This window comes from Dromiciops gliroides, chromosome 2 (assembly GCF_019393635.1).
Source record: "Dromiciops gliroides isolate mDroGli1 chromosome 2, mDroGli1.pri, whole genome shotgun sequence".
Taxonomy (NCBI): Eukaryota; Metazoa; Chordata; class Mammalia; order Microbiotheria; family Microbiotheriidae; genus Dromiciops; species Dromiciops gliroides.
In genome coordinates this window covers 436,849,587-436,862,747 of record NC_057862.1, presented here as the reverse complement: position 1 = coordinate 436,862,747, position 13,161 = coordinate 436,849,587, and the positions used below count along the sequence as shown (strand labels likewise).

General features: G+C 42.1%; 1 protein-coding gene across 6 annotated transcripts in view; it reads right to left on the bottom strand.

Annotated features, from left to right (window-relative positions):
- The window catches only part of LOC122740281 (voltage-dependent N-type calcium channel subunit alpha-1B-like), a 225,947-nt gene that overhangs the window by 71,616 nt on the left and 141,170 nt on the right, over positions 1-13,161 (bottom strand). For all 6 annotated transcript variants that reach the window (XM_043982276.1, XM_043982270.1, XM_043982274.1 and 3 more), the window contains 5 exons: positions 11,445-11,605; positions 8,078-8,215; positions 4,749-4,950; positions 3,007-3,171; positions 1,750-1,860 (listed from right to left, as the gene is read on the bottom strand). In XM_043982276.1, the coding sequence (XP_043838211.1) occupies positions 1,750-1,860; positions 3,007-3,171; positions 4,749-4,950; positions 8,078-8,215; positions 11,445-11,605 (777 nt within the window). The remainder of the gene's footprint in view (positions 1-1,749; positions 1,861-3,006; positions 3,172-4,748; positions 4,951-8,077; positions 8,216-11,444; positions 11,606-13,161) is intronic.

Genomic DNA, 13,161 nt, shown 5'->3' with positions numbered 1-13,161 from the left:
CTACCCCTTCTTTCAGTAAAAATCCCTTCTTTCATATATGAATCAATCTTTTAAGTCAGGCTGGCATAAGTCAGATGTATAAGCAATTCTTCTCCACTCTTAAACTCCTTTCCCTTCGTCCTACTCTTCCTTGACAATTTCTAAACCTGGTTCATTGTATTTGCTTTTGCTACCTAGTTACTTTTAGGAATCACAAAACTTTGCAGTCTGGATCCACTATAAATCCATGCTGTCAGCCTCATCTGGGCCTCACTGTTATACAGAAATCTTTTAAAATCCTGGCAAAATGACTCCCTATCAAACACATCCCACAATGACTGTTTCAGACTATCTACTCTCAGAACCTGGGCCGCTGCTTTTGTCCCCTTCTCTCACAGCTGACCTCAAGACATACTTCACTGAAATGTTCTGAAGCCATCTATTACAAACCCCTCTATGTCTCCTCTTCTTGTCCTCATCCATCCTTGGCTTTTTTTTTCTTCAGTCTGAGAAGATTAATGACCCTTCTCCTAATCAAAGATAACATGTCTACTTTTGCTTTTGATCCCATCCTTTTGAACCACCTCTGGGATCTTGTTTCATAAACCATCCCTTTCTATCTGTCTCTCTACTTTTTCCTCTCCTTCTCCCTCCTTCTCCTCCTTCTTCCTCTTTCTTCCTCGCTCTCTCTCTCTCTCTTTTTTTGTGAGGCAATTGGGGTTAAGTGACTTGCCCAGGGTCACACAGTGAATGTCAAGTGTCTGAGGCCGGATTTGAACTCAGGTCCTCCTGACTCCCCGGGCCGGTGCTCTATCCACTACGCCACCTAGCTGCCCCTCTTTCTTCCTCTCTTGCCTCTCTTCTCCTCTCCTCTCTATCTCTCTCTCTTCCATTGTCTCTTTCCCCACTGGTAAAAAAAAAATTCTCATTTTCCTATCCTAAAAAAGACTATCTCTTACTTTGTTAACACCTCAATCCATCATTCCATGTCTCTCCTCCCCATTCAATGCTAAACTTTTTTTTTTTTTTTTGGTGAGGCAATTGAGGTTAAAAGACTTGCCCAGGGTCACACAGCTAGTAAGTGTTAAGTGTCTGAGGCCGGATTTAAACTCAGGTCCTCCTGAATCCAGGGTCGGTGCTCTATCCAAATGTTAAACTTTTAGAGTCTACACTCTCTGCCTCTACTTCATCACAAGCCCCTCAAATCCCACTATTCCTGTACCTCCATGAAGGCCATCCTCTCCCCTGGAATGCCCTCCTTTCACATTTCTACCTCTTCAGATCCTTATTTTCCCTCAAGGCCCAGAGCAAGAACCTGCCACTTCCTTTAGAAGCCTTCCTTGATTCTTCAATTGAACACGATCTCTTCTTTCATGAATTTCTTAGAACACTTTGCCTGGATCTCTCTTTGCTTGGATCTTTGTCCTTATCACATGCTACTTTGTATCCTACTTAGTATCAGAAGATCGTAGATTTAGAACTTTAGGGGTCATTAAGGGCTCATCTAGTCCAAGCTCTTCATCTTAGAGATGATGAAACAGAAGCCCAGAGAATTTGAGTGACTTGGACAGAATTATAGGAGTAGTTAGGAACCGGGCCGGAACTTTGACATCAAATCCCATCCTCTTTCTAGTTTATCAATTTGTAAATATGTGAGACTACAAGCTCCTTAAGGACACAGACTGTGTCGTGTTTTGTCCCTTTATTCCCAACACTGAGCATAGGGCTCTTAAAAATTGTTCAGTTGAAAGAGATGGACAGACAACATACCAGCACCCCAAAGGCGATGATCTTCAGCACACACTCCATAGAGAACATCGAAGTGAATACAATGTTCAAGCCCTTCAGCATCATTTCATATTCATGGGGGGCTCCATAGAACTAGCCAGGAGAGGAGAAGAGAGGTCTAGCTATGAAAGGGGGTACACATAGTACATGATACAAAGTTAACTTGCCTGGACTTTCAGCCACTAGCAAGGTTCTTAGGGTCAAAGGATCAAAGAACTAGAGCTGGAAAAGATCTCAGAGACCATCTAGTCTTGTTGTTGCTGTTTACTCATTTTTCAGTTGTTTCCAAAACTTTTGGGAGTTTCCCCAAAACCTTTGGGGTTTTCCTGGCAAAGATACTGGAATGGTTTACCATTTCCTTCTCCAGCTCATTTTACAGGTGAGGAAACCGAGACAAACAGGATCAAGTGACTTTCCCAGGGTCACACAGCCAGTAAGTATCTGAGGCAGGATTTCTTTTTTTTCCTTTTTTTGGAGGTGCAATGGGGGTTAAGTGACTTGCCCAGTCACACAGAGAGTAAGTGTCAAATGTCTGAGGCCAGATTTGTACTTAGGTCCTCCCGAATTCAGGGCCAGTGCTTTTATCCACTACAACACCTAGCTGCCCCCTGAGTCAGGATTTGAACACATGAAAATGAATTCCTAACTTCAGGCCCAGTACTCTATCCACTCTTATTACATAGCTGCACCATCTAGTCTAGAGGTCAGCAAACCACAGCACAAGGGCGAAGTTTGGTTCATTTATTTTAAAATGTAAAAACCGTTCTTAGTTCATAGGTCGGATAAAAACAGCCCCATGCTCGCAATTTGCCAACTTCTGATCTCATCTAATTCCCTCACTTTACAGAGAGGGAAACTAAGACCTAGAAAGGGGAAGTGACTTGCCAAAGGTGATACTAATCATTAGGGATAAAGTAAGCATTCAAACTCAGGTGTTCCAACTCCTAATCCAGAGTTTTTCAACCATACTACATTAACACTGAAAAGTGGTTGAGTCTTCAACACTGAGACAAGTGAGGTCAAATACTCATTTTCCTTACGTGTGCATCACTCAAAGTAAACAATAGATATCTCTTGGCTAGAATTGAATTTCCTTTTAATATGTCAGCAGAAGCAGGGATTCCAGCACCATTTTTCCCAGGGGGATCCCTATTTCTCACTTGGCTTCAAAGTGTCACCTGCCCCATGCTGGGCCAGCATTAAGAGTAGCATATGCCCTACTGATGTGAGATTACTCACCTTCATCATCAAGACAGCCGTGTTGAGGGCGATCATGGCCATGATGAAATATTCAAAGGGCGGGGACACCACAAACGTCCATGTCTTGTACTGGAAGGACTGCTTGTTCTGAGGCATGTAACGGGTCAGGGGCTTGGCACTGATGGCAAAGTCTATGCAAGCCCTCTGCAGGGAGAGAGGGGGACAGCACAGTGAGCTTGGAGGAGCCAGCGGCAAAGGGAAACGCATCTCCTCTGAAAAGGTGAAGAGAAAGAACTCAAAACCTCTCCTAGCATGTGTGGTGCCCTTATCCCTCAAGACTGCTGGCAGTCAAGACCTGAAGGGCCCTGACCACTGGGCTTCCCAAAGGAGCTCTATTGCCTTGTCCCTCATGACCAGTACCCTTTGTACTAACTAGATCGATGGTGTTTTACCATTTCTTTATAAGCTGTACATTTTTGTAGTTACTGTTATATTATCTTTTTAGCTTCATAACCACCCTATGTGGCTTGTGTCATCACCACAGAAGCTGAGTGAAGTGATTTGCCCAGTATCACTCACCACCCGTGTGATCTTGTCCAAGTAATAGAAGAGCAGGAATTTGAACTCATGTCCTCTGACTTCCAAACCAGTGCTCTTTCTATACCACATTGCTATTCCTGTGGTGACAGTGACTGCTCTATGTCCCCTGTTCCTCAGCATAAATGCCCAGGGTTGCCCATCAGACATAACCTGGAACCTGTAGGGTCTACAATTGTTCAAGTAGAATGGGTCCCAAAATGGATGACGTCCAGGGAGTGGAGAAGTCCCAGAGACACATAAAGGTTCTGAGTCCAGCTTGGGTCATAGAGTTTACAATCAGAAGTGAGAGGGACCATTAAGTGTTTCCATGACCAACAAGATCCCTTCCCCCAGTGCACTGTGGGCACCTGGATCAGGACTATGATAACTTAAGCCAGTGCTACCCAAGGCATGGCCAATTTGCTTTATTCTTCTGCCTCTAAAAAAAGAGGTACATTTGGCAGGTGATAGGCCACAATCTTGATCCTAATTAGTCTGCTTGCCTTAAATCTTGCAAGTTCTAATTCCACTCAAGTCCTATACTTGGGCTAGGGAAGGAGGTTATATGGAGGGGGAGAATCTAGCTACTACTACCTTCAAATAAAAGGTACTCTTTTCTACCTTAGTACCTTCAAAGGAAGATCAGATTTTTAGCCACAAGACTACTTCCTTCAGCAACCCAAGCCTTTGTTTTCCTGCCTGACAGACTCATCAAAGTAAAACCCCAAACTGGAAGACAGAAAAATAGGCTGCCTCCTAGTAGGGAACCCACGAGCACCAAAGCATTCCCTTTCATTACTGTACCATATTAGAGTGTCCCTGTCCTCCGTCAAGAGGTATGACCAATGAGGGCATGGTCCCTCAGCCTCTGCAGGACCATGCCCATGAGTGGACAAAGAATGGGAAATGCCATGCTTATAGAGGTAAAGTTTCCCACCCAACAATAAGTACGTAGAGAAATGTGTGATTTTTCTGTCATCAAACCCAGCGATCTCTTTGTTTATCAACCCTGGTTTTAAAAAAAAGAGCAAGACACACAGATGGTTTGTAATCCCAGGCCCATGGACACAGTATTACCAAGAACCTGGTGCTGCTTAGGTGGTAGGAGAGAATCCTCCTCAACAGCCCCAGATGTCAGCCAGGAACTCTCCCCTCACCACCTGCCAGGGTTCCTCTGTGGAAGGCCAGGACTCACAAGGTACCTCATTCTTCTCCAGGCTGCATTCTGACATCACTTTGTCTCCCTGCTCCTGGAAGGTGATGATGATCAATGCCACAAAGATATTGACGAAGAAAAAGGGAAACACAACAAAGTAGACCACATAGAAGATGGACAGCTCCATCCGGAAGCCAGGGCTTGGACCCTGTTCTTCATATGTTGCATCCACTGAATGTTTAAGTACCCTGGAAATAAACAGAGGAAAGGGAATTAGCTTCTGGAACACAAAGCAGAATCTGAATTTGGGAAAGAACTCCCCCTCCTAATGAATGTGGGGCAGTAGAAAGAGCACTGGACAGTGAGTCAAGAGAGCCAGATTAATTCCTAGCTCTGCCATTAATTCCTCTGTATTAGCCTTTTCAAAGAACTAGATCTTAGTTTTGTTTATTAATTCTATAATCTTATCTACTTCTTCTGAAATTCTCAAAATTTCATCTCATGATCATTTGGGGTTTGTTTATTCTCTAATTTTTAACATATTCAGTTATTAACTCTGTTCCCTTTTGTTGATATATATTCTGAATGATATTATTTTTCACTCTGAGGACTGTTTTTGTTGAATCCCAGAAATTTTGGTACATAGTCTTATATTCTTTTTCACATAGTTATTACTTTTTTCTAGAGTTTATTCCTTGATCCACTAACGTTTAAAATTCCATTAAGTGTTAATTTAGGTCTATAGCTTTTGTTTGTGTTCCCTGTATTAATTATTACTTCTTTATTACATTATGGTCCATAAAAGATATGATTAGTATTTTTAAAATTTATAATTCCTGTGTCCTAGCACATGGTTCATTTTTGTAAAGATATAATGTAGTAGTGAGCAATATATATTTTATTTAATATTCTTATTCAAAGGATGACATGTCTTTTAGCTAAATTCTTCAACAGTTTATTCAGTTTTGTGATTTCTTTTTAAATTTCTCTTTCTGTTATATTTTCTTCCAGCTCTGATATTGGAATATTAAGTTTCCTAAAGTTGTTGTGATACTGTGTTTTTGGCCATCAGTTTTTTTCTTTTATAAATTTAGATGCTATGATAGTTGGTACATATATGTGTAGCACTAATACTGGTTTATTATCTATGCTTCCTTTAAACATTATATAGTCTCACTGTTTATCTCTCTTGATATTTAAATGTTCATTTTTTCTTTGTCTGATATCATGACTGCAATTTAATAATAATAATGGCTCACATTTATAGTGTGCTTTGAGGTTTTTAATTTAAAAATTTTTTTAATTTAATTTTTTTTTTGTAGAGTCTTAGTGGCTTTATTGGGGACAGACAGACTACCCAGGCCTAGGAGTTGGCATTGGGGACCTTCTTGCCAAAGGTGGCACCACATTGACAAATTGTCTGTTGTACTGCATCCTCCTCTTGGTCTGCCCCGTTTTCTTCTTCTTCTTCTCCTACTTGGCCACCTTGGGAGTCTGACCCCTCACTTTCCCAGCTTGGGCCAGAAAGTCATGGACTTTACCTCCTAGCATTCAACCAGCCACTTCCAGAGTGGACAGTGGCTCCAACCCACACTGCCCCAAGATGGCTTCATCCTCTGGCAGGGAGCCACCTAGAAGCAGGACCTGATCCTCGGGGCCATGCCCTCTAGGGATGCCACATGGGCCTTGATCTGGGCGACAGTCTCCTGCCCAGTCACCTCGAGGGTGTGCAGAGCCTGCACGCAGACAAACAGCTGCATGGTGGCGACTTGGACACGTTAGTCCTGCTTCCACTGCGGTGAAGATGGAGACCAGAAAAACTTCATTGTTATTTTTTACAGATAGGATCTCATTTGATCCTTGCAACAAACTTGTGAAGAAGGTACCATTATTATCTCCATTTTCAGATGTGAAAACTGAAGCTCAGAGAAGTAAGTAACTTGCCCAGAGTCATACAGCTAAGAAATATCTGAGGCAGGATTCAAACCTAGATCTTCCTAACTTAAAGACCATCACTGAACACACTATGTCATAACCTTTAGATGGACACAATATAGGACCGGATCATAATATGATATGACTTAATGGCTTGAGCCAGCAAGCACAGGCAGACCTATTTACCTCCCTCTCACAGTTCTCTTCATCCTTCTTCTTGATTTCACTACCTTTTCTCTTCTACCCCAGCCTCTTCAGAACTGGAGTCAGAAAAGCAGGGCTGGGTGCCCTGTAGGAGACTCTGTCTAGCCTCCCTAAGGGGAACATTAAGAGACATTTATGGAAACAAGGGTTGTCACCATATGTGAGAGGTGACCTCTTCCTGGGACCTGCTTCCTAGCCAGGGCTTAGGCCCTGTTTGTGGTGGCAAACATAACAAACCAGTTCCTAGGAGGGCAAGAAGGAGAGCTGTTCTGTAAAAACACAACTTGGTTAGCGCAATACCTGGTCCACTGTAAGCACTTAAAAAATACTTATTGACTGACTGACTCTTTAACATGGTGTACCATGAAAAAAGTATTAAAGGTGGAGTCACAGGACTTGAGTTCAAATCCTTACTCTGTTACTTACTACTTGTGCAACCTTGGGGAAGTCATTTAACCTCTTTGGGTCCCAGTTTCCCCAGTAAAATGAAAAAGTTGGATTAGATGGGCTGTAGAGTCCCTTCCAGCTCTAAATCAATGATCTGTGTATTATTTAGGAAGGATACTTACTTAAAGGCTCTCCACCTCTTGGAATCATATACAAAAATGCGTATTAGTATCAAAGTGTCTTGCATCCCTCTCCCCTCTTACCATGCTCATGCCTGAAATCTTTAAAAAGGTAGGATGATATCAAATTGTTTACTGGCTCAGGGAGGTAGGGAGGTATGGAATAGGGAACTCAAAACGTTTTTTAAAAAATTAGGTTAAAATTGTTTTAACATGTAATTTGGGAAAAAATAAAATATTATTTTTTAAATAAAATATATTACATTTTCCTTGGTAGGCTCTTGCTGTCCTTGATTAAAGTAATTCATTAGGAAAAAAATTAAAATAAATTAAAAGGCAGGATGGTATAACAGGTAGAGCACTATACATGGAGTTAAGAGACCTGGGTTCAAATCCCACCGCAGGCACTTACAAACTGGGTGACTTATGGCAAGTCACTTAAAACCTTTGTGCCTCAGTTCTCTCATCTGTGAAATGAGAGAATTGGGCTTCTAAGGTTCCTTCTAATTCTAAATTTCTGATTGTATGATACCCCTTAGTAAGGATCCTCTCCAGAGCAACTGTCTAACTCTCTCCATGGGAATTTCCTTGTTGTGTTCTCAGTAGTCCCAAAACATCATCTATCCATCTCCTCCCTTCCCTCACCACACAAAACCTGGTGGCAACTCACGTTGGCCATCCTTCTCCTGTAGACACCGTGAAAAGAGTCAGCAAAGCCCAGAGCACGTTGTCATAGTGAAATTCATATTTCTTCCATTGTCTGGGTTGAGCTTCCACTTCACTCTTTTCATAATCCAAATACTGGCCCCTGAAAATGGGAGCACAAAGTAGGTTAGGGAGAGAAGTTATGTTGGGGATATGTTTCCCTATAGACAGCATATATCAGAGCCAGGTTGAAAAGGAAGAGACAATCCCTCTGATAAGAACTCATGAGCATCACTGCCTTCTTGCATACAATCAATACCATGAATTTGGTGGGATTCCCCATTCTCTGAGTTGGTGTTCTTGGCACTTGGGTAGCACTCATCTAAAAACACTCTGTGTTAGAAAAGTAATGTAGTCCAGTAGAAAGAGAGCTTGCTCTGAAGTCAAAGGCCCTGAGTTCAAAACCTGCCTCTACCTGTGTGGCATTCACTTTCCTCATTTGTAGAACAAAGGGATCGAACAACATGGTCACTAAAGTCCCTTCCAGCTCTAAATTTATGATTTTTTAGTTGTCTTTACTTTTCCCCTATGTTAAAAATGCCAGTTCAAAAGCCATATTAGTTTTGGCCCAATCCCTTGACTGTGGTGTTAGACAACTAGATGTCCATCTCCATTTAGAACAATAAGACCTAGAAACCCATAGAGATGTTTGATCTCTCTTAAAGAGAGAACCAATAACCATACGGCTTTGTTTGATGCGACTTATAAACTGTTCTTCTCCATGAAAATCTTTAGTAAAAAGGAAAGGATTTATATGATCTAAAGAAAGGGGGACCGGAATCTGGATGCAGATCGAACCATATTATTTCTATTGTTTTTGTTGTTGTTGTTTTTCTTTTTTGAGGTTTTTCCTTTTTGCTCTGATTCTTCTCTCATTACATGACTAATGCAGAAATAAGTTTAATGTGACTGTACATATATAGCCTACATCAGATTACTTGCTGTCTTAGGGAGGGGGGGGAAGGGAGGGGAGGAAGGGAGAAAAATTTGAAATGAGAAATCTTATGAAAACAGATGTTGAAAACTATCTCTACATGTAACTGAAAAATAGTAAAATATTTATATGAAAAAAGAAAGGGGGACCTAGCAAAAATAACAGCCTCTTTGAAATAAAGTTCCTATAAAATAAATGGCCATTGTAAAGGATTTAGGCCCAGCCGTTAGGTCTAGTGACTTAGTTTCTTGAAACATTCCAACCGTTTGAAACCAGTTCTGGGGATCTCTGCCCTTGGTCCCATGGCTTTCCCCTTTCACTATTTTCTAACCCGTACCCTACACCTAATCACCTGTCTCCCCCTTTCTACCATTACCACAGTCTTGGGGTGCCCTTTACTAGCACCTACTTTGATAATTCCTTTTTCCCTCCTGCCTCTAGACTATCTCCCAACACAAGTTTTCTAGGGTATATTTATAAGGAAAAAGAATAGCTATTTACCCAATACCTCCTATACTTCTTTCCTAAGGGAAAAAGAGAATTGAAAGCATTTAAAGTTGTCTGTATTTATGTCTTTCTCTTTCCTACTAGAATATAAGCACCATGAGGACAGGGACTATATATATATATATAGTCTGGGTCTGTCTGTCTATCTATATCTTCTAAACTTTGTATCTCCCTCAGAACTCGCAAAACTCTCTGCAGTCTTCATTCAACCCAGAAACAAAATATAACCCCTCCCCTAAGAGACAAAATCTCTCTTCTTTCTCCTTTTGCCTTTGTCTCTCCCACCCTGTTTCTCTCTGTGTCTCTGTCTCTTTCTATGTCTCTGATTCTGTCTGTCTCTGCCTCTGTCTCTGTCTTTGTCTCTGGTGCAGTCATTCTGTCTCTGTGTCTGTGTCTCTGTGTCTGTCTGTGTCTCTCTCTCTATCTCTCTGTCTCTGTCTCTCTCTGTCTCTCTCTCTCACACACACACACATACACACACCATACCACACTGCATACCCTTCTTATCAGTCCATCATCATCAGGGTTGTAGAAGTGGTTCTGATCACCTAGCTTTGGATCACTGAGAAGTGTGGGTGGGCTCAATTGCCCCAGAGGATTAGAGTCACCATGGCAGGACCAGCCTTAGTTGGATGGGCCTCAAGGGGCTTCTCTCCAGAGTTACATACTTGCTGATTTCTTTTGGATAGATTTCCACCCCCACCCTACCCCTGCCATTTCTACTAAAGCAATTGACCAAATGGCTCCTTATAGGAGTAAATTTTACTTACTGTTACTAGGTAGTATTACCATGTTTGGCTACTGATTATTCCTAAGTAGTGTTACTATGTTTGGTTACTGACAAGTGTTGATCTGATCTAGTTAATGATTTTTGAGAAGGACTGTAATGGTGTGGGGAAAAAGCTGAACCAACCTGGACTTGAATCCTAGCTCTGTCAAGAGGTGAACTTGGATAGGTCATTTAATTTCTTTGAGTGTTAGTTTCTTCATCTATAAAATAGGGATAATAAGACTTGCACTACTACCTAGGCTGCCAGGTGGTATATTGGATAAAATACTGGACTTGGATTCAGGTAGACCTGAGTTTAAATCCTGTCTCAGACACTTGCTTGTTGTGTGACCCTGGGCAAGTCATTTAACCTCCATTTGCTTCATTTTCTTAATCTATTAAAATGGGGATAATTATAGCCCCTACCTCACAGGGTTGTTTTGAGGATCAAATGAGATAATAGATGTAAAGCACTTTGCAAAGTATATTTTAAATGGTAGCTATGACGACGATGATGATGACCGTTGCAGGACTGCCATGACATAAGGAATTCTGGCACAAAGCACATTGTAAATCTTAAAGTAGTACAGAGATATGAGTTGTTGCTAGGCAATGCTGCTATGTTGTGGTTACTGGTAGTTAAACATTTACTTTCTTATCTATGGGGCAGCTAAGTGGTGCCGTGCATAGAGCATTAGGCTTGGAATCAGGAAGACCTGACTTAAAATTCAGTCTCAGAAAGTTCCTAACTGTGTGACCCTGGGCAAGTCACTTAACCTCTGTTTACCACTGGAGAAGGAAGTGGCAAACCACTTCAGTGTTTTTATCAAAAAAACCTGAGGGACAGAGGTTCACTGGATCACAAAGAGTTGGACACAACTGAAATGACTGAACAACAACAACATTGTCTTATCTACATCTAGTCCCTTGGGCTGAGAGGCTTCCTCCATATAGGCTTTATTAAATCCAAAACTTAAAACACATCCACCAATTCCTGCCTGCCCTTTGGAGCTTCGGATAAGGAAACTGTGCCCTCAAGATCCTTGGTCTGAGGCTGTCCTTGAGGTCCCTGACATATAGAGGACTTAATGTCATGGTAGCCCAGGCTGTGACTCAGTTTACCTGCAATCCCTCTCCAGCTCCTTGGATTCATCCGTGCAATAGAAGAATTTCCCTTTGAAGAGCTGCACAGCAATGACGGCAAAGATGAACATGAAGAGCATGTAGACAATGAGGATATTGAGGACATTCTTCAGGGAATTTACCACACAGTCAAACACAGCCTGTGGAGAAAAAAAGCATGAGAGAGGGTAGAGCAAGAGGCATGGGAAGGTACTGAGCAGGGCCTCTGGAGGGAGGAATGGGAGAGTCAGGGTATGGGGCAGATGGTCACACCTGTGACAGTGATGAAGAAGGGTTTGTACAGGCCAGAGGCCAAGCTCAGCCTATGGAAAGAATTGGGGGTGAATGAGGGATGGTGGGAAGACAAAGAGGATAAAAAGAGAAAAATAAATACTAAAGCCACCACTAAGCTGGGGGTCTTGCTCACTTTGGGTGTTTATGGGGCAGAGAATGAAAAAGATGCCCCAGGCTTGCTAGTTGCTCCCAGAGGTTAAGCCCAGAACTGCTCTCCCTGACATTCTGCTATTAGAGAGAAATCAAAGGCTCTTAACCTGGGAATTTCTAGAGGGCAAGGTCCATGTCTTGTTTCCACTAGACTCGGTCTGAGTTCAAGGCCCCTTCCATCCTGACCACCTGCTGGCTGGCTACACTGAGAAGCTGGTGGGTGCCTGCATCATACAGAGATGATGTAGTACAGGAGAAAAAAAGCTGAGGCCAAAACCTACTTCTTTCTCTTACTATGCATGTGACCTTGGGCAAATCACTTCACTGTCCTGGGTCTTGGTTGCCTCATCTGTTAAGTGAGAGAGTTGTACTAGATGATCCCTAAAGTCCCTTTGAACTTTCAATCTTTGATCCCCTGCAAGGGTGTCTGTCTTTCTCTGGTACAGTCTATCTTCTGGTCAAATGAGAAATGCTTCTTTGAGAGTGGATGTGAAAAGGATCATCAAGGTCTTTGGGGAAGACAGGACCACAGCTTGCCAAGAAGCATCTCCTACTCAAGGCTCTTGGGCAAAGTTCCATTGGGTTGGGTCCTTCTCAGGACTCAGAGGTCACCTGGTACAATCACCCAAATGACAGACATAATGTCAAGAGAGAAACTATTTCTATAAACTCAGACTATAAAGAGTATAAAGAAGATATAAAACACAGAGTATAGATGAAATATCCCCTATGATCTAGTACAGAGAAGACCTGGGATGCAGAGAGCACTGGACTTCAAGTCAGAAAACCTGGGTTTAGATCCTGACTTTAATAATGACTAGCTATGTGACCTTGGTAAAGTCACTTCATGTCTCTGGACCTCAATTTCCTAATCCACAAAATGGGGATAACATTTGCACTACCTACCCTCACAGAGTCATTGCAAGGATAGTACTATATAAAACTTTAAAGTGCTATATTAAATAAGTGTTATATTCACAAATGGTCAGTATCCCAAAAGATCCTGAAAACAGGAGGCCTGTGTCCTAACTCTATCCAAACAAGTGATGGTCTGATGATCCTAACAGTACCAATCTCATCTCTTCATTGGGCCTAGTTGGACATTTGCAAGAAGGAAAATTCAGGAGTGTGAAAGTGACGGAAAGCTGGTCTAGGATGGGGGTGGAGCTTCCTATTGATCAAGATCTGACCAAGAAGTATGGCCTCCTCTTTGGGACTCCTGACTCCCTGCTCACTCAGAAAGCCTTCCAACTGGGCCCAAAGTGACGAGCCT